The following is a 21,190-nucleotide window of genomic DNA, read 5'->3' as shown; positions in this document are numbered from 1 at the left end:
TTTTACTTGGGTAGATAATGATAGGACAATGGGGGATGGTTTTAAACTGAAAGAGGGAAGATTTAGATTGGATGTTAGGAAGAAATTCTTCACGCAGAGGGTGGAGAAACACTGGCACAGGTTGCCCAGAGAGGCTGTGGATGCCCCATCCCTGGAGGTGTTCAGGGTCAGTCTGGATGAGGCCCTGGCAAACCTGATCTAGTGGGTGGCATCCCTGCCTATGGCAGGGGGGTTGCAACTAGATGGTCTTTAAGCTCCCTTCCAACCCATGCCATTCTATGATTCCATGATTCTAAGAGGCATTCTACAAGTAGCTGGCAGAAGTCATGCAATCGTCAGTGCTTGCTCTCGTAGGGGACTTCAACTTGCAGGAGCAGGCTGTCCCCATGGGCCTTAAGAAGAGCTGTTGTGGAGGAAGACTGACATGGCTGAACAGGGAATGTTTGCTGAGTCTTATTTGGGAAAAAGCGTTAGCCTCCTGTGGAAGAAGGAACAGGGAACTCAGGGAGAGTACAAGGAGTTTGCTAGCATATGCAGAGAGAAAATCTGAAAGGCTAAAGGCCAGCATGAACTCAATCTGGCAGCTGTGGTGAAAGACAATAAAAAACATTTTCACAACTATATTAACAGAAAGAGCAGGACCAAGGAGAGTCTCCTTCTTTTACTGGAACATGACTACGGAGGATAAGGAAAAGGCTGAGATTCTCAATGCCTTCTTTACATCTGTCTTCAGCAGTCAGACCAGTTATCCTCAGGTCTCATCCTCAGGGTCTCAGGCTCCCGACCTGGAAGTCTGGGACGGGGAGCAGAATAACCCTCCCACAGTTCAGGTGGAAACAGTAAGAGACCTACTGCTCCACCTGGACTGTCACAAGTCCATGGGGCCAGATGGGATCCACCTGAGGGTGCTGAGGGAACTAGCAGATGTGATTGCTGAGCCAATTTCCATCATGTATCAGCAGGCCTAGTCAACTGGAGATGTGGCAGATGACTGGAGACTTGCAAATGTGACACCCATCGATAAGAAGGGAATGGGCCCAGGTTGTGCCAGGGGAGGTTCAGGCTTGAAATGAGGAGACATTTCTGCTCAGAAAGAGCAGCCAGGCATTGGGATGGGTTGCCCAGGGAGGCAGTGGTATCACCATCCCTGGGGGTGTTCAAGGAGAGGTTGGACGTGGTGCTTGGGGACATGGTTTGGTGGGTGACATTGGTGATCGGGTGATGGTTGGACCAGATGATCTTGGAGGGCTTTTCCAACCTTCATGATTCTAGGATTCTACAGGAAAGCTGGGGTGGGACTCTTTATCAGGATGCGTAACAATAGGACAAGGGGTAATGGCTTTAAACTAAAAGAGGGGAGATTTAGATTAGAAACAAGGAAGAATATCCTTAATATGACAGCAGTGAGGCACTGGCACAGGTTTCCTAGAGATGCTGTGGATGCCCCATTCCTGGAGGTGTTCAAGGCCAGGCTGGATGGGGCTTTGAGCAACCTTGATCTAGTGGGAGGTGGCCCTGCCCATAGCAGGGGGATTGGAACTAGATGATCTTCAAAGTCCTTTCCAACACAAACCATTCTGATTTTATGATTCTAGGATAATTGAGGCTCACCTTGAAATGAAGTATGCAGAGACCAGTCCAGTCCAACTCAGTTTATTAGCAAAGACTACAAAGCATTATAATGAATCACCACTCTTGACAGCTCTTCAGGAGACTCTGGTCATTGGGTTTGCAGCAGGATTGCAGGAAAAGTGCACAGTAAACACCCCCTCCCACTGCACTGGTGCAGGCAGAGCCACTTCCATGTTCTCCAGACCATTTTTGTTCAGTTGCCACCTGCCCGTCTTGACAGCACAAACGCTAAGCTCACGCACTGCTGACAGCTGCTGAGGAAGCTGCAAAGCTGTCTAATTCTCTACATTGGTTATAAAGGGCTTTTACCCAACACAGAAGTGCTTGGCAAAAGCAGTTGGGGTGGCTAGGAGCTGGAGGGACCTTTGCCAGGCCCAGGCTCATGAATAGGAATGGCTCATGGAAGTGGGGGCACATCTTAACCTAGGACTTATACCTAATAACCACACAGTTAGAAATCACTGTCTAAATCTGCATAGGCTGCTGCATTAATTGCTTTAATGGCATCAGAAAAAGAACAGAACCTGAGTACTGAGTTTATGAATGCAAACAACAATCCCAAAAACCAAAATTGCCAAGTTCCCCACAAATGTTCACCTGCTCGCAGACCCCGCTGTCCTTTCTGCAAGTGTGACAAGTATTGCTGCAGGGAAACTGTTCTTTTGCCAGTGTCATTTCTTTTCCCATAGCAGCTGATAAAACTGGTCCTTTCTAATGCTGCCTTTGCTCTTCATCTGGCACTTGGTCTTGATCTTGGCGGTATGACTGCTTCCTGCAGGAATATTTTTCTAGTTTGCTTTAAGACAAAGCTGATGTAAATATTTATGGCAAGAAAGGAAGAGGACTTTGACTTTATCACAAAGCAAGGGAATTGCTGAGCAGTGGCATAAGAAGCACTCCTTAGTTCACCTAATGCTGTAGCAATTACATTTAGTTTTATTGACAAGGTTAAATCATAATCATTACAAGAAGATTTTGTGGTTATCCTCGTATTATGTTCTTCTAAAATGCAAAGCACTTGCAGTTTTTCCTTCATACCAACATAGCCTAACATTTCTCCAGTTCAGCGAGTGCATTCTGCTTTGTAACAGTGTGCCATGAAGCAGGGATTTCTCCTTTGCCATGAAATTTCCCATTGTAGTGTTGTTCTAGTTGTGTCCTGAAAGAAGACACAAACCATTTCCAGTATGCTTGCATGGATGGATCAGGAAGAATGCTCCATGTGGAATAGGGATGTCCTGCATCCCGGTATTTCTTGTAGGGGATCCATGTGTCTTCACCAATCCTGAATAAGCAGTCACTTGAAACAAGGCTAGAACAAATATCAATGACTAGGTTGTCTGTTTTATGCCATCTGTATCCTGTCAAAACTTGTGGACGATGGAAGACAACCCGGTGGTCTCCGTCATGCTTTGGCATAGTGTTAGTGCAAACAGCCCCACAAAATGGACACTGCTCCTGGCACCCTGCAAACTGCTCAGCCAGTATTGTGTGAGGCTGCCTTTCAAAGGAGCTCATACGAGCTCCTTCAAACTCTTTCCTGAGATCATCAATAACAGGAGACAGTGCTTCTGTCATGGCATTATTCAGGAACTCTATGTCTGTTATCTCCTGATGTTCAATGCCCTTCAGGTCGCTCCTGGGCAAGCTTAGCACATCTCTGAGTGCTCTGCAGAATTCATCCAGCCAAAGAGAGATTTTATCCTTTCTGTCTTTTCTGTCTTTGACAACCGTGGTTGATGCAAAAACAGCTGACTGAATGTTTTCATAGTAACGAGAGAGGGAGTCTCTTAAAAACGTCTCTAGCCTTCTGTTCTCATCTAAACAGTACGTCTCAACTTTTGTCTTAATGTAATTATTTAAAAAGTCTCCTGGGGCTTTAAGGTAATGCTTGAAATTTTCAAATTTTTCTTCTTCTGCTAGGAATTTGAGCATGTAATATTCCAGAGTGGATCTATTGCCTTTGAAATCTGGAATTTTATCCTTCACGTCTCGAGCTATGTCAAGAGCTGTCTTCTCATAGATGGCGTGTCGAAGAGCTGGGGCAATCTTGCTGCACAGGAAATCAGCAAATGTTGTGATGCAAGAGGCTCCTTGGCAGGAAATCTGGAAACATTTGAAGAAGTCTTCTCTCTTGCTCTCCAGGTAGACGACTGGATCATTTGCTTTCCTGAATGCTGCATGCATGTCTTTAAACCTTTCTGCTGCCATTCTACACAGGTATAGTGATAATTCCATTTTGTATTCTTTATTAAAACAGTAATTTGCACTGTTAGGAACAGACTTCATACCTTCCTCCACTTCATTTAGTATTTCATGAATAAAAGTTCGACTGTAATCAATTTTGTCCTTTTCCTTCTTCTCAATGTTTTCCCTCACATGCATTATGATGTTATCTGTAATTCGTTGCATGCTGTTCACATCGGCATCGTCCAAACTTTTAGAAAAGCCAAAAAAACTTTTCTTCCTAGAAATGTGTTTCTCTTTGTCAACACAAAAGACAGTTTTTTGGGAAAACTTTCTGATTCGTTTATCTACATTAGGCTCCTTAAAGTGATCTAGAAGGACATTTTCTATGTCCACATCAATGTCCACCTCTTCCTGAGGGGGAGCAGCAGAAGAGACTTCATAAAGCCACTCCATCCAGATAGAATTGAAGCGTTTTCTCAGTTCACTTTCACCTAATTTCTGGCCTTTTAGAGACAGGGCCAACTCTCTGCTCTTTCTCAGGAGCTCGTTTTCATATGTGGACTTCCTCTCATCCAGTTTACTCTGGCTCTTCTTTACTTCTATAAGTTTCGCACACTTCCTTTGCGTTTCAACAAGAAGGGACTCTCTCAGTTCTTTCAGCTTCAGTTCTGTGCTGCATTTCCACTGGATCAGTATTTCACGGTCTCTGTCTTCACTGAAGAATGTTTCCACGTTCTTGATGATGTCATCACTTCTCTCTTGCACCACTTTTTCAAGGTGTTCTGTGGTGACCTTGTCCAACTCCCCGTTCTGCACCTTGTTTTCCAGTTTCATTTGCAAGTCTAAGATGTGACTTCTCAGCTGCCAGGTCCACTGACTAAATGCAGTTTCCAGTTTCTTGTAGGCAGCAATCTCCACTGAATTCTTGAAGCTGAAAACGAAGTTTTCATTCAGCAAGGCATTCCACAGGTCACTAATACGAACTTTCAAGCTGGAGAGCCTCAAAACGCTGCTGTGCGATTCCTTCTTGGCAGCTTGGAGAATTTTGCTCTTTAATTCCTGGACGTTCTGGCTGTAGGTGGGGTTGGGCGGTGCCATCGGTGGGTTTCCTTCCCACAGGTGAGCAAAGTAATGAATGTGGGTGTTCACGTCAAAGCGGATGACGTCGCTGAAGCAGGTGATGTCACAGAATTCCTGCTGGGCCGCAGTCACGGTCATTTCATCCAGCTTTTCCTGCAGACGTCTTTGTCCCTCCATGTTCTGTTCCTTTGCAGTTATTTCGCCCACGTTTTGGTGCACAAAGAGGCAGCCTGGGGAAATATTAACTTGCTTCATCCTCAGGAAAGCCTGCACAGCAATCTGAAGGACGTCTTGCATTTCCGAAGGATTTTCTCCAAAGATGTTGATCAGAGTCATGTTGCCGATGCCAATGACAAAGGTGGCTAGCTCATTGTCATGGTTAAGTGACTGCTTATTGGCCATCTCTATGGCACGAAGTCCTTCTGTGTCAACAACGAGCAGGTAATCAAAGTTCAAATCGTGTTGGAGCTTCTCGTCCACTTTAATGAGCTGCATAAACGCTCCCCGGGTGCACCTCCCTGCGCTGACGTTAAACTGCAGACCAAACATGGCATTCAGCAGGGTTGACTTCCCTGTGCTCTGGATGCCAAGCACGGAAAGCACAAATACTCGCTTGTCCCCTAGCTTCTCAATTAACCTGTCAAAGACGGCTCCGATCCATTGCAGTGGTATGTAAGAAGCATCACCATCCATCAGCTCAATGGGATACCCTAAAACCATCAGACTGGCAGCAATTTCAGGTAGTTTGACATACCATTTTTCTTTGGAGGTTGTTGATTCCAGTGCCTCATAAATCTGCCCCACCTCTCTCAAAATATGCTCAAGGCCAATGGACGAATCATTGATTTCATCAGAAAGGGCATCTAATTTCTTCATCAATTGAGTTTTCAGGTTGTTATTTTCATTGTTTTTCTTTAATGCCAGGATTTGAGACCATAAGTGATGATACTCTCTCTTCAGCTCATCAAGGCGATCAGAGGAGATGTCGTCCATGAAGATCTTCATCCACTGCAGAAAGAATTTCTTGGTATTGTCTGGCTGTGACTGGAGAAAGCCAAGGACTGTTTTCATCAGCTGATTGAGGGGAAACGCTTTACCTAGTTGCTTTCTTCGTATTGCAGACTTCTCCAATTCAATTTGGCTCCGATGATGCTCTATGCTCTTGTTCCTCTTTTCCTGCAAGCGAGTGAGTTCTTTGTCCTTTTTACACCACGTGTACCACAGTTTTCCCTGAAGAGGCAGTAGCTGTGATTTGATCTCAGACAACTTCTCTTTCTTTAACAGATTCACCAGTTTGATTGCCATTTCTTTGGCTGTCACGCACGCTTCTGCATCTTCATCGACTAGGAAGCCGTGCTCGCGAGCTGTGCTCAGGCATGCATTGAGGCTAACAAGCGTGCTCGACCCTTCCACTAGGTCTCGGATGGTTTTTGTCAGCTCACCCACTAATTCTGCTTCATTTCTGTTCTTGATCCCTATTCTTACATTTTGGCCAGATCGGCCAGCTGCAATGCTGTCTTTCTCAGTGAAAAGGCAAACCAAAGGCCTCTGAGACTGCCACAGATCATGTAAAATTTTCCTGCCTTTCTCGTTGCTCTGATCAGACTCAGAAACAAGAACCACATTCACGGCAGAGATCTCCTATAAAAACTGCAGCTGGGGTTCGTGATCCCTTGCATCTCCGTGCAGGTTACAGAAAGCAACAGGGCCGTTAAAGCTGTCGTCGTCGCTACCACGGGGAAGGTACCAGGAGATCTCCACAACACCTTTCATCAGGAAGCAGTCTTTGGTGCTGCCTTCGCAATGGCGATGGAAAAAAGTGTCGTGTTTCTTCCTGCTCAGCAGGGCATTCAGGAGCTGAGACTTGGAAGAGGAAGGAGAGCTGCCGATGCGGAGGAAGGACACGATGGGCATCTCTGCCTGATAAATGAGTTTGTTTTTGTGACTGCTAATCCTCATCTGCTCTCCCGATCTCACCGTCCCTTTCCAGCTCTTCTTGATTTGGCTGAGGGACCAGAGAGGGAACTCTATCTGTGAAGTGCCCGGGTTTGGTACCAGGAGGGGTAGTGCAAACTGGCAGAAAGCGAGCTTGGATGAAAGGTACTGTCTCATGAAATCATCAGCACAATGAAAAATTGCCATCTGGAGGTCCATGGGGTGCACATGACTCTCCCTGCTTGCAGATTCAGGGGCTCCTTTGTCCAAGTCACTGAAAAAGTCATCAAAGGAATCAGAGGGCTCGTGCTCCTCCCCTGAGGTGTTTGGTCTGGGAACAACTTCTGGCTTACTCGCCTCCTTGCAAGTCAGGTACCTCACCCTGTAATCCACGGTCAGGAGCCTTTGCAGGAAGTAAAATGGTAGCTCGCTGTCCTTGCTGGGCTGGCTGTTGTGTACAGATGTCTGGTGTATGATGTGGAAATCTTCTGTGCCCATTTTTCTTGGATAGTACCTTTCCAGCCCGAGGCACTTAAGTAAGTTGACGAACTCTGGGTTTGCAGTGGCTTGACTTGCTTTGGATTTGCTGCTGTCTGATTTGGGTTTGCACTGACTGGGAGGCTGCATGCCTTGAAAAGCATCTTCCAGGTCTTTCATTATATTGTCTTTGTTCAGGTTGCCAGATGTGTCCTCCAGTTGCCCATCGATGAAGGATTGCAAATCGCTTTCCAGCATCTCCCAGTCTTTGAATGCATTGTGCTTTCCGAGGAGAGCTTTCATCTCTGTGGACCATGTGTTTTTCATCTTTTCTTTCATGAAAACTAAGCGGTCATTCTTTTGCTCAGGGGTCATCTTCTTGTTTTCGGATGTTATGGTGAGCCCCATCAGCAGCAGGAAGGCCTGAGCTCTGCAAGCATCCTGTTCCTTCAGGCTCTGATACTCGTTATGTGCCACGCGCATTTCCTGTATCATGAAATTAATTTCTGGACACCCAAGGAGGTACTGAAAAGTGCCGCTTTCTACTTGGTATCCTGTGCTGGTTGTAACTAAGAGCACTAAGAGTTCTATGTCTTCCTGTGCCCTTTGCTGCAGAGACTGGAGCAAGGAAGAAACAGACTGGCTTACAGTGAAGGTGGCTTTGATCTTTGCCTCATGAATGGCAGATGCAGAAGTTGCTGGTTCATAGGTGACTTCCTGGATGTACTCCTTCATCTGCAGCAGTGTCGTATTGAGATCTTCAAGACTGGAAATACTGGGAGTTTGGGGAAGTGTGTGCTCCTTGTGGAAGACCCATTGCATAATGAAGGAAGTCTTGGGGAAGTCCTTGACAAAATAGATGTGAGGATCCAGCAGGCACTGCAGCAGAGATTTGATGTAGATGGTGTTTTCTGGAGAAGACTTCTGGCAAAAAGAAACAGTGTTCACCAGGAACTCCTGCAATGCTTTGTCTGACAGACACATGTTGATCCAGACACTGTGATTTTTTGTTCTGTTATTCAGACCCTGTTTAAAATCTAGCAACATGAGCAGTTTCTTTTCATCCACTGTCCCCTCCCAGGTCTTTACTTGCTCCAGGAAAGCTCTGGCCTCTTCTACGGCACTGGCCAGTTCCTCTCCAAAGATCACACCGGTGCTTTGATTCGTTAGCTCTTCGTAGACAGCCCTGAGGCTGCTGCCCATTTGATGGGAGGATTTAAAATCGCTGCTGTGGTTGGACAGGATTATGTCCCACACTGTGATCAGCTGAAAGCCCCGGTCGATCACACACCAGGTTGTGTTATTGGCCACAAGCCCGCATTTCCACTCGGGAAGGGAATCTGTCTCTGCTGGGCCCCCTGTTTTGGTCACATAGAGCTGAACTGCTGTGTGGGTGCTGCTTCTGTCTCTTCCCTGAAATGATGCCTGTGAGCTGGAGTTTGAAGCATCCCCCTTCACTCCCCACTTTGTACCGAAGCCGCTGAAGCTAGCGCCGACGTAGCTGTTCAGTGCTTCAGATGTTTGTTGCTTCATCTCATCCCATTGCTCTGCCCTGAAACCTTCGGCAGATGCTTTCCACCAGAATATTCCCCCAAAGTGGAGGGGTCCCTGGTTCACGTGGGACCCAAACCTGCTGAAGAAGCTGGCGCACCTGCTCTTCAGTAGGTGGAACCTGTCTGCCTCCTGGGTGATGCTCAGAAGCTGTTCGATGTCTTGCAGCTCTCTCAGGGCTGCATCTGAGAGGCGAAGCTGGTCCTTTTGGAAGTAGTAGGAGGCCAGAGGGATGTATTGGTACTTGGTGGTGCAAATGTACGCCTGCTCCGAGCGTGACCGACGGGAGTCCTCTGACTGTGAGGACTTGCTGGAATCTACAACTGTTTCAACAATGAGCCCTGAGAACCTGTCTCTGGCAGAAGCACTGATGCTGAACCCCAGCTGCTCCATGGACTTGGTGAAAGCAGCTTCTGCTGCAGAGGAGGAGAACTCCTTCCTCTCAAGCAGCGACCCTTGCACTGGACCAGTGAGCATGAAGCCATCAGGGACCCTGATGAGTTGCTCTCGCTTTGCCAGCACATCCTCCAGGCTCTTGGTTTGGTAAATCCCCTGCAGAGCCAGGCCTCCCGATGCCCGCCTCAGGACCTCCTCGTCAGAGACGTTCTCCCTCTCCCCCATGGACTTCTCCTGCTGCTCCAGTTGCTTCCGGATGCTCACCAGCTCATCCAGCAATGCCTTCTCTGGAGGTGCCCAGTACTCCTTGGGAATGTCCATGGCTTGCTGTAGGGCCTCCTCTTTCTGTCTTATCATTTCCTTGCTGTGGCTGTGGCTCTTCTGCATTTCCTCCAGCTCCTGTAGGATTGACTTGGCTTCTTCTTGTCTCTGCTTCATCCTCTCCAAGCGCTGCTTCTGTACTTCATCAACAGCTCTTTTGTTGTCTGTGATTCCCAGGAGCCTTTGGAGTGCCTTGGTCTCCCAGGGGTACCGTACTTCGCACTCCAGTTTAAGGCAGTCTTCATATTGCAGATGTTTCAAAGCATCTCTTGACTTAACACCCAATATCTCTGACAGTTTGGGGAGCCAGTATTCTTCATCAAGTCCTTCCTTCTCAAATGCTTCTGCCAGCAATTGCTTAGCAATTCGTGCCTTTTCCCCAGCAGCTGATCTCTCCTCCTGTGACTCCATGGCTGTAGAAGGGGAAAACAGACCTGTTACATCAAGTTAGAGGAGGCCACCACCCTTAGAAGAGGCCTCTCCATAGTTTCTGGCTCAAGGATTTCTTCTGCCCTGCTGCTGGCACCCAGCCTATGGGCACCCCTGAGATAGGCAGACACAGACAGACATACACATGCAACCACTGGCACGGCTACACAAATAGCCACGGACAAGGCGCTGCCTTCAACAGCACCCATGTATAAGCTGCTGTGGTGGTTCCGCTCGAGTAGGCAGCCAAGCTCCAACACAGCCGCTTTCTCACTCCCCCTCCTCAAAGAGGAATGGGGAGAAAATACGATGAAAAGGGCTCAAAGGTTGAGATAAGGACAAGAAGATCACGCAGTAATTATTGTTACGGACAAAACAGACTCAGCATAGGGAGACAGTAAGATTTATTGCGTATTACTAACAAGCTAGAGAAGTGAGAAACAAAGGAAAGAAACCAAAAGCACCTTCCCCCCCATCCACCCTCTTCCACCTCCTCCCCCCGAGGGGCGCAGAGGAAAGGGGGAATGGGAGTTATGGTCAGTCTACAGCGCTTCTTCTCTGTCGCTCCTTCTTGGTCACTCTCGTCCCCTGTGCTGTGGGGTCCCTCCAACGGGATGCAGTCCTTGATGAACTGATCCAGCGTGGGCTGCCCACAGGCAGCTCTTCCAGAACTGCTCCAGATATGGGTCTGTACCACGGGGTCCATCCCTCAGGAGAAAACTGCTCCAACCTGGCTCCCCCACGGGCAGCATCTCCTGCCAGGCCACCTGCTCCTGCATGGGCTCCTCTCCACGGGCTACAGGTCCGGCCCGGAATCTGCTGCGGCAGGGGTCTTCCACAGGCGGCAGCCTCCGTCAGTGCAGGGCCACCTGCTCCACCGTGGTCTCCTCCATGGGCTGCAGCGTGGAACCCTGCTGCACCGTGGTACTCCATGGGCTGCAGGGGGACAGCCTGCTTCACCATGGTTCTCACCAAAGGCCGCAGGGGACTTCTGCTTCGGCGCCTGGAGCACCTCTCCCCCTCCTTCTACACTGACCTTGGCACCTGCAAGGCTGTTTCTTACTCCCTTCACACTCCCGGCTGCTGTGTGGCGCAGCATTTTTTTCCCTGTCTTAAATATGCTCTCACAGAGGTGCAAAACAACATCGCTTACTGGCTCGACTCTGGTCAGCAGTGGGGCCCTTACCAAACTTGGGGCAGCTTCTAGATCCTTCTCACAGAAACCACCCCTATGGCCCCCTGCTACCAAAACCTTGCCACGTAAACCCACTACATCTGCCAGGACTGGTCTCACCCGTCACTGGCTCCTCGTCCTTACAGCACTCACTCACATGAGGTAGAGAAAGGGATTGCCTGGAGAGAGGCAACCTCTGGACCATCATGTAGCAACTGGAGACTGGATAACCTTAATGAAGCCAACACTCTCGCTCTCCACATATCCTTACACTTTTTTCATGCAAAACTACTAACTAAGTGAACAGCGACAGTACATTTTCTTGAGGGGAAGAGCTATGAGGAGTGGCTGAAGTCACTTGGATTGTTCAGCCTGGAGAAGAGAAGACTGAGGGGAGAAATTGTGGTGGCCTCTAGCTTCCTCATGAGGGGAGCGGAGGGGCAGGTGCTGCTCTCTGCTCTCTGGTGTCCAGCAATAGGACCCAAGGGAACGGCATGGAGCTGGGGTAGGGGAGGTTCAGGCTGGATATCAGGAAAAGGTTCTTCACCAAGAGGGTGGTTGGGCACCAGAACAGGTTCCCCAGGGAAGTCACCGAACCTGCCAGAGTTCAAGAAGTGTTTGTACAATGCTCTCAGGCACATGGTCTGATTTTTATTTATTTTTTTGGGTTTTTCTCTGGTGGCACAGGAGTTGGATTCAATGAGCCTTGTGGGTTCCCTCTAACTTGCGTATTTTATGATTGTATGTATCTAATGGATAGAAGGACATCGAGGTGCTTGAGCAGGTCCAGAGAAGGGCGACGAAGCTGGTGAGGGGCCTGGAGAACAAGTTCTACGAGGAGCGGCTGAGGGAGCTGGGCTTGTTCAGCCTGGAGAAAAGGAGGCTCAGGGGCGACCTTATTGCTCTCTACAGATACCTTAAAGGAGGCTGTAGTGAGGTGGGGGTTGGTCTGTTCTCCCACGTGCCTGGTGACAGGACGAGGGGGAATGTGCTTAAGTTGCGCCAGGGGAGTTTTAGGTTAGATGTTAGGAAAAACTACTTTACCGAAAGGGTTGTTAGAGACTGGAACAGGCTGCCCAGGGAAGTGGTGGAGTCACCATCCCTGGAAGTCTTTAAAAGACGTTTAGATGTAGAGCTTAGAGATATGGTTTAGTGGGGACTGTTAGTGTTAGGTCAGAGGTTGGACTCGATGATCCTGAGGTCTCTTCCAACCTAGAAATTCTGTGATTCTGTAATGGGAGGTGTCCCTGCCCAGGGCAGCTAATTGGAATTGGATGATTGTAGTGGGTTTACGTGGCAAGGTTTTGGTAGCAGGGGGCAATAGCAGTGGTTTCTGTGAGAAGGATCTAGAAGCTGCTCCAAGTTTGTAAAGGCCCCACTGCTGACCAGAGCTGAGCCAATAAGCGATGTTGTTTTGTGCCTCTGTGAGAGCATATTTAAGACAGGGAAAAAAACGGTGTACCATAAAGCAGCTGGGAGAGTGAGAGGCATGAGGAAAATCACAGAATCCCAGAACTGTAGGGGTTGGAAGGGACCTCAAAAGATCATCGGGTCCAACCCCCCTGCCAAAGCAGGTTCCTCAGAGCAGACTGCCCAGTTAGGCGTCCAGACAGGCCTTGAATATCTCCAGAGAAGGAGACTCCACAACCTCCCTAGGCAACCTGTTCCAATGCTCCGTCACCGCCACCGTGAAGAAGTTCTTTCGCATGTCAGTGCAGAACTGCCTGGGCTCTAACTTGCAGCCATTGCCCCTTGTCCGATCCCCACAAACCACTGAGAAGAGGTTGGCTACATCCTACTGTCCCCCACCCCTCAGATATATACACTGAGGAGATCACGTCTCAGTCTTCTCTTCTCCAGGGTGAACAGAGCCAGGTCTCTCAGCCTTTCTTCATAGGGAAGATGCTCCGTATCATCTTTGTGGCCCTCTGCTGGACTCTTTCCAGGAGATCCCTGTCTTTCTTGTACCAGGGAGCCCAGAACTGGACACAGTACTCCAGGTGAGGCCTGACCAGGGCAGAGTAGAGGGGGAGGATCACCTCCCTTGACCTGCTGGCCACGCTCCTTTTAATGCACGCCAGGATCCCATTAGCCCTCTTGGTCACAAGGGCACACTGCTGGCTCATGGCCAACCTGTCGTCTACCAGGACCCCCAGGTCCTTCTCTTCAGAGCTCATCTCCATCAGGTAGTCCCCCAGCCTGTACTGATTCTTCGGGTTGTTCCTTCCCAGGTGGAGGCCCCAAAACTCGCTCTTATTAAATCTCATTTGTCTTCTTCCTGCCCATCTCTCCAGCCAGTCCAGGTCTTGCTCCAGGGGGGAGCCCTCCATTTCCCAGACCCTTTGTCGTATTGTCAGGGGCGAGGAGTCCCGGGGCAGTGTCCTTGGAGCAAAGACTGAAGCAAAGAAAGCATTCAGTATCTCTCTGCCTTCTCAGCGTCTCCTGTGACCAGGACACCCCCCTCATTCAGCAAGGGACCCACATTATCCCTAGTCTTCCTCTTGCTGTTTACATACTTGAAAAAACCCTTCTTATTATCCTTTATCTCTTTTGCAAGCCTCATCTCTAGGTGGACTTTAGCCTTCCTCATTGTGTCCCTGCAGGCCCTGACAACACATCTATACTCCTCCCAAGAGGACAGGCCCTTTTTCCACATTTCATAGACCATTCTCTTCCTTTTGATCTTATTGATGAGCTCCTTGCTCATCCACGCGGGTTTCCTGCCCCCGTTCCCCGATTTCCTATTCTTCGGGATGCACAGACCCTGAGCATGGAAGTGCTGCTTAAATGTAGCCCAGCTCTCACAAGCACCCTTGCCTTCTAGCAACCTATCCCATGAGATACTCCCAAGCAGGTTGAAGAAGGAAGAGGTTGAAGTTGGCTCTTTGGAAGTCCAGGGTAGCAATCCTGCTTTTAGCCTTACTTCCTTTGCCTAGTTCCATCTGGTTCTCCACCATCTCCTGGTCACTGCATCCCAAGCTGCCCCCAACCTTCACATCCCTAACAAGGCCATCCCTGTTGGTAAGAACGAGGTCCAGGAGCAACCCCTGCCTCGTCGGCTCCTCTACCACCTGCATCAGAAAATTGTCTTCAACACATTGTAGGAACCCTTTGGACTGCTCGTGCCTGGCTGAGTTGCTTACCCAGCAGATGTCTGGGTAATTGAAGTCCCCCATGAGGACCAGCGCTCGTGATCGTGAGGCTACTAGCAGCTGCTCGTAGAAGGCCTCATCGACCTCCTCCTCCTGATCTGGAGACCTGTAGTAGACCCCCACCACTGTATCTCCCATACCAGCCCACCCCTTAATTCTCACCCACAAGCTCTCCACTTGCCCCTCACTCTCCCCCAGCTCTAATTGCTCCCTCACATAAAGGGCAACCCCACCCCCTCGCTTCCCCAGCCTGTCTTTCCCAAAGAGGACATAGCCCTCCATGACTGCGTTCCAGCCATGCGAGCTGTCCCACCAGGTGCAGTTACCCCAGGGGGGATGCAAGAAGAAGATACTGGACGGGGGATCGGGAACGCTACCTTCTCTGAAGAGTCCTCAGACAATCCTATGGGAGAGCTCAGAAGTTTTTCCCTGTCTTCAACAGTGACAGCAGTGATGACTTACCCAGCCCTTCTCTGTTACATTTAGCTCCCCTCCCTTCCCCCATCAAACCTAGTTTAAAGCCCTGGTAATCAGCCCAGAGAGCTTGCTCCCCAACACACTTGCGTCCCACTTGGTGTCTGTCCGTAGCCCACATACCCAGCCTCTCAAAGGACGGCCCAAGATCAAAATACCGAAATCCCTGGTCTAGACACCACCCCGACAGCCAGTCATTTACCTGTAAAAGCCTTGCAGGTGCCAAGGTCAGTGAAGAAGGAGGGGGAGAGGTGCTCCAGGCGCCGGAGCAGAAGTCCCCTGCGGCCTGTGGTGAGAACCATGGTGAAGCAGGCTGTCCCCCTGCAGCCCATGGAGTACCACGGTGGAGCAGGGTTCCACGCTGCAGCCCGTGGAGGAGACCACAGTGGAGCAGGTGGCCCTGCACCAACGGAGGCTGCCGCCTGTGGAAGACCCCTGCCGCAGCAGATTCCGGGCTGGACCTGTAGCCCGTGGAGAGGAGACCACACAGGAGCAGGTGACCTGGCAGGAGCTGCTGCCCGTGAGGGAGCCAGGTTGGAGCAGTTTGCTCCTGATGGATGGACCCCACGGTATGGACCCATATCTGGAGCAGTTCTGGAAGAGCTGCTGCCTGTGGGCAGCCCACACCGGATCAGTTCATCAAGGACTGCATCCCATGGGAGGGACCCCACAGCACAGGGGACGAGAGTGACCGAGAAGGAGCGGCAGAGAAGCGCTATAGACTGACCATAACCCCCATTCCTCCCGTTCCTCTGAACTGCTTGGGGGGAGGAAGTGGAAGAGGGTGGATGGGGGGGGAAGGTGCTTTTGGTTTCTTTCCTTTGTTTCTCACTTCTCTAGCTTGTTAGTAATACGCAATAAATCTTACTGTCTCCCTATGCTGAGTCTGTTTTCCCCTCACAAATAATTACTGTGTGATCTTCTTGTCCTTATCTCAACCTTTGAGCCCTTTTCATCGTATTTTCTCCCCATTCCTTTTTGAGGAGGGGGAGTGAGAGAGCGGCTGTGTTGGAGCTTGGCTGCCCACTCGAGCAAAACCACCACAATGATCTATAATATGCCTTCCATCTCAAACCATTTTAGGATTCTTTAGGATTTAGAGCCTTGGTTTCTCACGGTCGGGTAGACGACCTGGCAATGTACAGAATATGCCTCTGGGGCTGTTTTCAGAGCATGATGCAGGGAGAAGCCAACGCCTGCCCGGGGCCATGGTGGAAGGGCCCTGGGGGAGCTGCCAGAGGAGCATGAAGCCCACTGGGGTGGTGTTGGAGGATGTTGTGGTTTAACCAGGCAGGCAGCAAAGCACCACACAGCTATTCACTGGCTCCCCCCACCCCCACAGCAGGATGGGGGAGGGAACTGAAGAAAAAAAAAGTTAAAGGGCAAAAAAATATCCAGATCCTCTTAGAAGCTCATCTAAGCGCACTTGTTGAGTGATCTCCCTGTCCTTATCTCAATCCATGTGCCCTTTTCATTGCATTTTCTCCTACTTTTCCTATGAGGACGGGAGAGAGAGAGCAGTTGTGGAGCTCAGCTGCCCAGCAGAACAATACCACCACAGTCCCTTCCAATCCAAACCATCCTAGGATACTATGAAGTGCTAAAAACCTGCGTGTTGAGAAGAAGACAGTTTAATAGGACAGAAAAGGAAGGGATAATGATGATGGTGATAATAATAAACCAACAAATATCCAAAGCAAGTGATACACAGTGCAATTGGTCACCGACCACTGACTGAAGCCTAACCCTCCCTTTACAGCGGCCGCCCCCCACCCCAGCCAACTCCCCTAGATTTTATTGCTGAGCAGTACGCCCTCTGGGACGGGACATCCCTTTGGTTCCTTGGGGTCAGCTGTACTGCTCCTCCGTCCCCTACCCCTGAGCAGAGCCCATTTCCCCTGTGTGAAAAGCCCTGCTGCCCTCCTGGCATCTCGCAACCCAGCAGGAGATGGGTGAAACAGCAAGCAGGAGGCCAAGGGGTCTCCGCATGTGGTCCCTTCCCTGCCCAGTGCATGTCAGCTGGGACCTACCTGCCCTCCCTGGTGCTCTGCAGCTCCAGTAGCGTCTCAGCCCAGCTCCCGCACCATCTCAGCGCAGCTCCTGCACAGCCTCAGCCCACCCCTGACCCCACTCTTTGCAGAGCCCCAAGCCCCTGCACTGGCCACAGTTTATTGGTTGCACAACAGGGAGATATTTTTTGCTTTCCTGGAAGTCAGACTGTTACTTTTAAGCAGTGCCAGAAAGTGAAACTTGGCAGTTGCTGGCTGTGCTGGGGCTGAGTCAGGCTGCTGGGGTAGCCACATCCCCAGGCACTCCTCCAAGGAAGGCAAGGGGAAGTGGAAGAAGCAGGCAGCTCTAAAGCAGATCCATCACAGAAATGGGAAGGAGAAGAGACAAAAATCGTAGCAGAGTCAGAATCCACCTGAACCCTATCCCTGAAAGAGGTGCGAGGTAGCAAAAGAATTTCAGCTGTCACCTACGTGAGCACATTCTCACCTGGCTGCTCTGATGCTGGGATACTGGGGCTGGTAGCTAGGAATCAGAAGGCAAGGAAGCCAAGCAGCTGCAATCCCTCTCTAGGAAAAGGGTCCTTGCAAAGTGATTGGGAAAGGGCACAAGACCTCAGCATCTGGAGATGTCCCACGTCAGGTGTGAAGGAAAGGTATCCATCCCCTCAAGGAAGGTACTGTACATCAGCCAGGCAAGTCGACCACCATGGAGAAAGGTCTCCAGTACCTGAGGGAATCAGCTCTGCTCGAGACAGTTTATAGTAATCTGAACGATGACCAGGTACCCAAAGATCCAGATGAAATTTGTTCCACATGGTGGAAGTTTATACAGAGCACCACCGTCGTGTGCCAGCATGCTGGCAGTAATGAACTGGATTAATGGGATGGGACCAACAGTGTTTAGTGTCCGGCTAACTCCAGAATTATGAAGACAGTGGACTAATGGCATGCAGGCCCCAGTTTGCTTTCCCTTGCAAGGAGATCCAGTCCACCTGGAATCGACTGCCCCAGGGGTGGAAACGAAGCCCCACTGTTTGCCCGGGACTGATCCAGGCTGCACTGGAACTGGGGGAAGCTCCTGGGCACCTGCAATACCTGAATGCCACCACTGCGTGGGGTAACACAGCAGAGGAAGTGTTTGAGAAAGGGAGGAAATTATCCAAATTCTTCTGTAAACTGGTTCTGCTATAAAGCAAAGCAAAGCAAGGTCAAAGGACTCACACACGAGATCCAGTTCTTGTGAGTAAAATGGCAGGGTGGATGTGATCAATTAGATAACAGCTATGTCCCCACCAACTAACAAGAGAGAAACACAAGCTTTCCTAGGCCTTGTGGGATTCTGGAGAATGCATGCTCAGTCAGTTTGTGACTCTATGTTAAGAGACTCGCAAGAGGGACTGTGATGAGTGCAGCCCTGAGCATCAACAAGCCTTTTTGAATGGACTAAAGAGGAAACCGCTCGTGCAGCAGCTCTTGGGGCTGTCTGTACGAGGCCAGCTATGCAAAACCTGCTTTACACTGCACCTAGGGAGCACGGTGTGGTGGTTCTACCCTGCAGGGCTGCTGAGCTCCACCACAGTCGCTCTCTCACTCCCTCTCTTCAAAGGAAAAAGGGGCAAAAATATGATGGAAAGGACTCAAGGGTTGAGATAAGGACAGGGAGATCAGTCAATAATTATTGTCATGGGCAAAACAATCTCAGCACAAGGAGATAAATACAATTTATTGACCTAGCAGACTGCAGCGCTTAGAAACTAAAAGGAAACTACGGACACCTTCCTCCCACCCACCCTCTTCTGTCTTCTCCTCCCAAGTGGTGCAGGGGACATGGGAATGGGGGCTGCAGTCGGTCCCTGATGTTTTGTCCCCGCCACTGCTTCACGGTCCCCCTCTGCCCCTTTCCTCAAATTTCCCCCTTTCCTGCTTTTCCCCCTTTCCTCAATCTGTTCTCACAGCATTGCTCACTGGATTGGCTCTGGACAGCAGCGGGTTCCTTTGGAGCCATCTGGAGCTCACATAAAACATAATACAGTGAGTATTAACAGAACAATAACAGGGTGAAGCATCTTGTTGAAGATTCCTGTGACAGCTGGTGACCATCCAAACAAAATGTCCCACCAACGGTGTCTCTCATCTCTCTTTACTCTTTCCATCACTCGATGTATTTCTTGTCTTTTGTCCATTTTCTCGAACTTGTGTCATCAGCCGCTTCAGGTCCTCATGTACCAGCAATTTCTTCACCAAGGTGAGGTTCATTCCAATAGGAGTAGGCAGCAGTTCATGAAGCAGAATATAAGAAGCAGAATTTTAGGTTGGATCTTAGGAAGAACTTCTTTACCGAAAGGGTTGTTAGACATTGGAACAGGCTGCCTAGAGAAGTGGTGGAGTCACCATCACTGGAAGTCTTTAAAAGACGTTTAGATGTAGAGCGTAGGGATATGGTTTAGTGGGGACTGTTAGTGTTAGGTCAGAGGTTGGACTCGATGATCTTGAGGTCTCTTCCAACCTAGACATTCTGAGAAATTCTGTGATAATTAGATGCAATAAGTTGATAAGAAGGTGCAGGAGCTGAGTATTTAAAATCACATCCTAGAATTTTGGTAAAATTGCAAACACAAACATTAGAGTGATTACTGGTATCTACCATTATATTATCTATGACTATAGAATCACAATGAGTTCTCATGCAAACACAACCTTTCCCAATATATACAAGTACAGTTTCAAGGGTTTCATTAGGATGTATCTCAAAGTGGCAAATATTTTGCTCAGTGTCAAGACAAATGTCTTGGGCACAGATGAAACCTTTTTGCTCACGCACAATACATGCATTTACATCAATTGTTTGCCACTTTCCTCCCTTTTGATGGGCCCATACTTTATGCTTTATCCTAAGGAGCATGGTTCCATTATGATTGAGTCCTAATGCAATGATCGGATATACATTGTATACGGTGGCATTACTTATGGTAAGTATAAAGGCATAATGGGTAAAGTTGACTAATTGCCACCATGCTTGAAACTCTTTTTCAAATTCTGAAGCATTATCCCAAATCAATTTTCGAATTTCAGTGGGCAAAGTTTTTCCTTCTCCCTCTCTACTAATAGCTGCTGCTACAGATTGTATCCATAACTGAGCTTGGATGCAGCTCAAGGCAAGGGAGGTATTGCCTTGGGTTTTTCCAAGGGCATTTACAATTAATTGATGATAATTTTCCTCAATTTGTTCCCAATGGGGCAAAACATCTGATAGAAGCCATTGATTTGCTCCTAAAGCCAATAAGGATGATTTTATTGGTGGTTCCAGTTTCCTTAGGTCATCTGTAGTAGCAGTTATTCTGTTCATTAGGACCTCAGCATCAATGCTATTTAATATACCTAATCCTTTTCCCAATAACCCAGTTGCATCCCATGGCACGCACTGAGATTGTTTCAGAGAACGCCCATGTAACCATGCTAACCAGCCAGTGTAGACAGTTCTCAGAAAGGTGGTACATTTTGAGTTGATTTCAGAAATATTAATGTGCAGCGCTAGCTCTACCCATTTTAGGGACCAACTAGGGTTAAAGAGAATTTGTTGTTGCCCCGCATTTTTAATTACGTAAGGACCTGTGTTGAAGATGGAAGGAGTTAGACCAATGGGAGGCTGAGTTTGTTCGTTTTCAAGTATCTGCGGAGGCAGAGGCTTCTTACCCTTTGTAGTCAATGATGTTTCTGTATCAACCATGAATTCAAATAGTAATTCTGTGCCTCTGTAACCCCAAAGACAGTACACAATTATAGGTTTGGTGAAAGTACCAGCAATCAAAATTTGGTTCAGTTATTTTGGAATTTCAGTCGGCCAATTATAAGTGGATCCATTAGTTATTCGGCAACCAATTTGTATTGTCTGGCCAGACGTGGCTTAAAGTTCAGCCATTCTTAGAGAACTGTTCCAACTCCATTCATCTTTTGAAAATATTTTGTTTCCATGTAGAACTAAAGTAGAGCGATTTGGGTCCTTTCTGTTTTGAGATGTTCCAGTGATTGTGCTATACTGTGACAATACATGGTTAGATGCCATGGTGTCCTGGTTTCAGTTAGAACAGAATTAATTTTCTTCCTAGTAGCTGGTGGAATGCTGTGTTTTGGCTTAGGATGAGAAGAGTGCTGATAACACCCCGATGTTTTAATTGTTGCAGAGCAGTGCTTATACCAAGCCAAGGACACCTCAGACTTTTGCTCTGTCCTGCCAACAGGCAGGCTGGGGGTGCAGTAAGAGCTGGGAGGGGACAGACCCAGGACAGGTGACCCGAACTAGCCAAAGGGGTATTCCATACCATCTGACGTCATGCTAAACAATATATAGGGGTGGCTAGCCGGGGGGAGGG

General features: G+C 48.9%; 1 protein-coding gene and 1 pseudogene across 2 annotated transcripts; both read right to left on the bottom strand.

Moving 5' to 3' along the window:
• Positions 1–1,637: 1,637 nt before the first annotated feature.
• Positions 1,638–6,207, bottom strand: LOC311434127 (interferon-induced very large GTPase 1-like; the record flags this gene model as incomplete). Its single annotated transcript, XM_084514031.1, has 1 exon — positions 1,638–6,207. One exon carries the CDS (start codon positions 6,205–6,207, stop codon positions 2,680–2,682), a length of 3,528 nt encoding a protein of 1,175 aa, XP_084370157.1. The 3' UTR covers positions 1,638–2,679.
• LOC311434128 (interferon-induced very large GTPase 1 pseudogene) lies at positions 1,638–16,937 on the bottom strand (annotated as a pseudogene). Its single transcript, XR_014698901.1, has 2 exons — positions 16,842–16,937; positions 1,638–9,995 (listed from the first exon to the last, which is right to left on the bottom strand). The product of XR_014698901.1 is annotated as an interferon-induced very large GTPase 1 pseudogene (transcript).
• Positions 16,938–21,190: the final 4,253 nt, after the last annotated feature.

This window comes from Aythya ferina, assembly GCF_964211825.1.
Source record: "Aythya ferina genome assembly, chromosome: 3".
Lineage (NCBI taxonomy): Eukaryota > Metazoa > Chordata > Aves > Anseriformes > Anatidae > Aythya > Aythya ferina.
The sequence above is the reverse complement of the archived record's forward strand: the minus strand, read 5'-3'. Positions and strand labels throughout refer to the sequence as shown.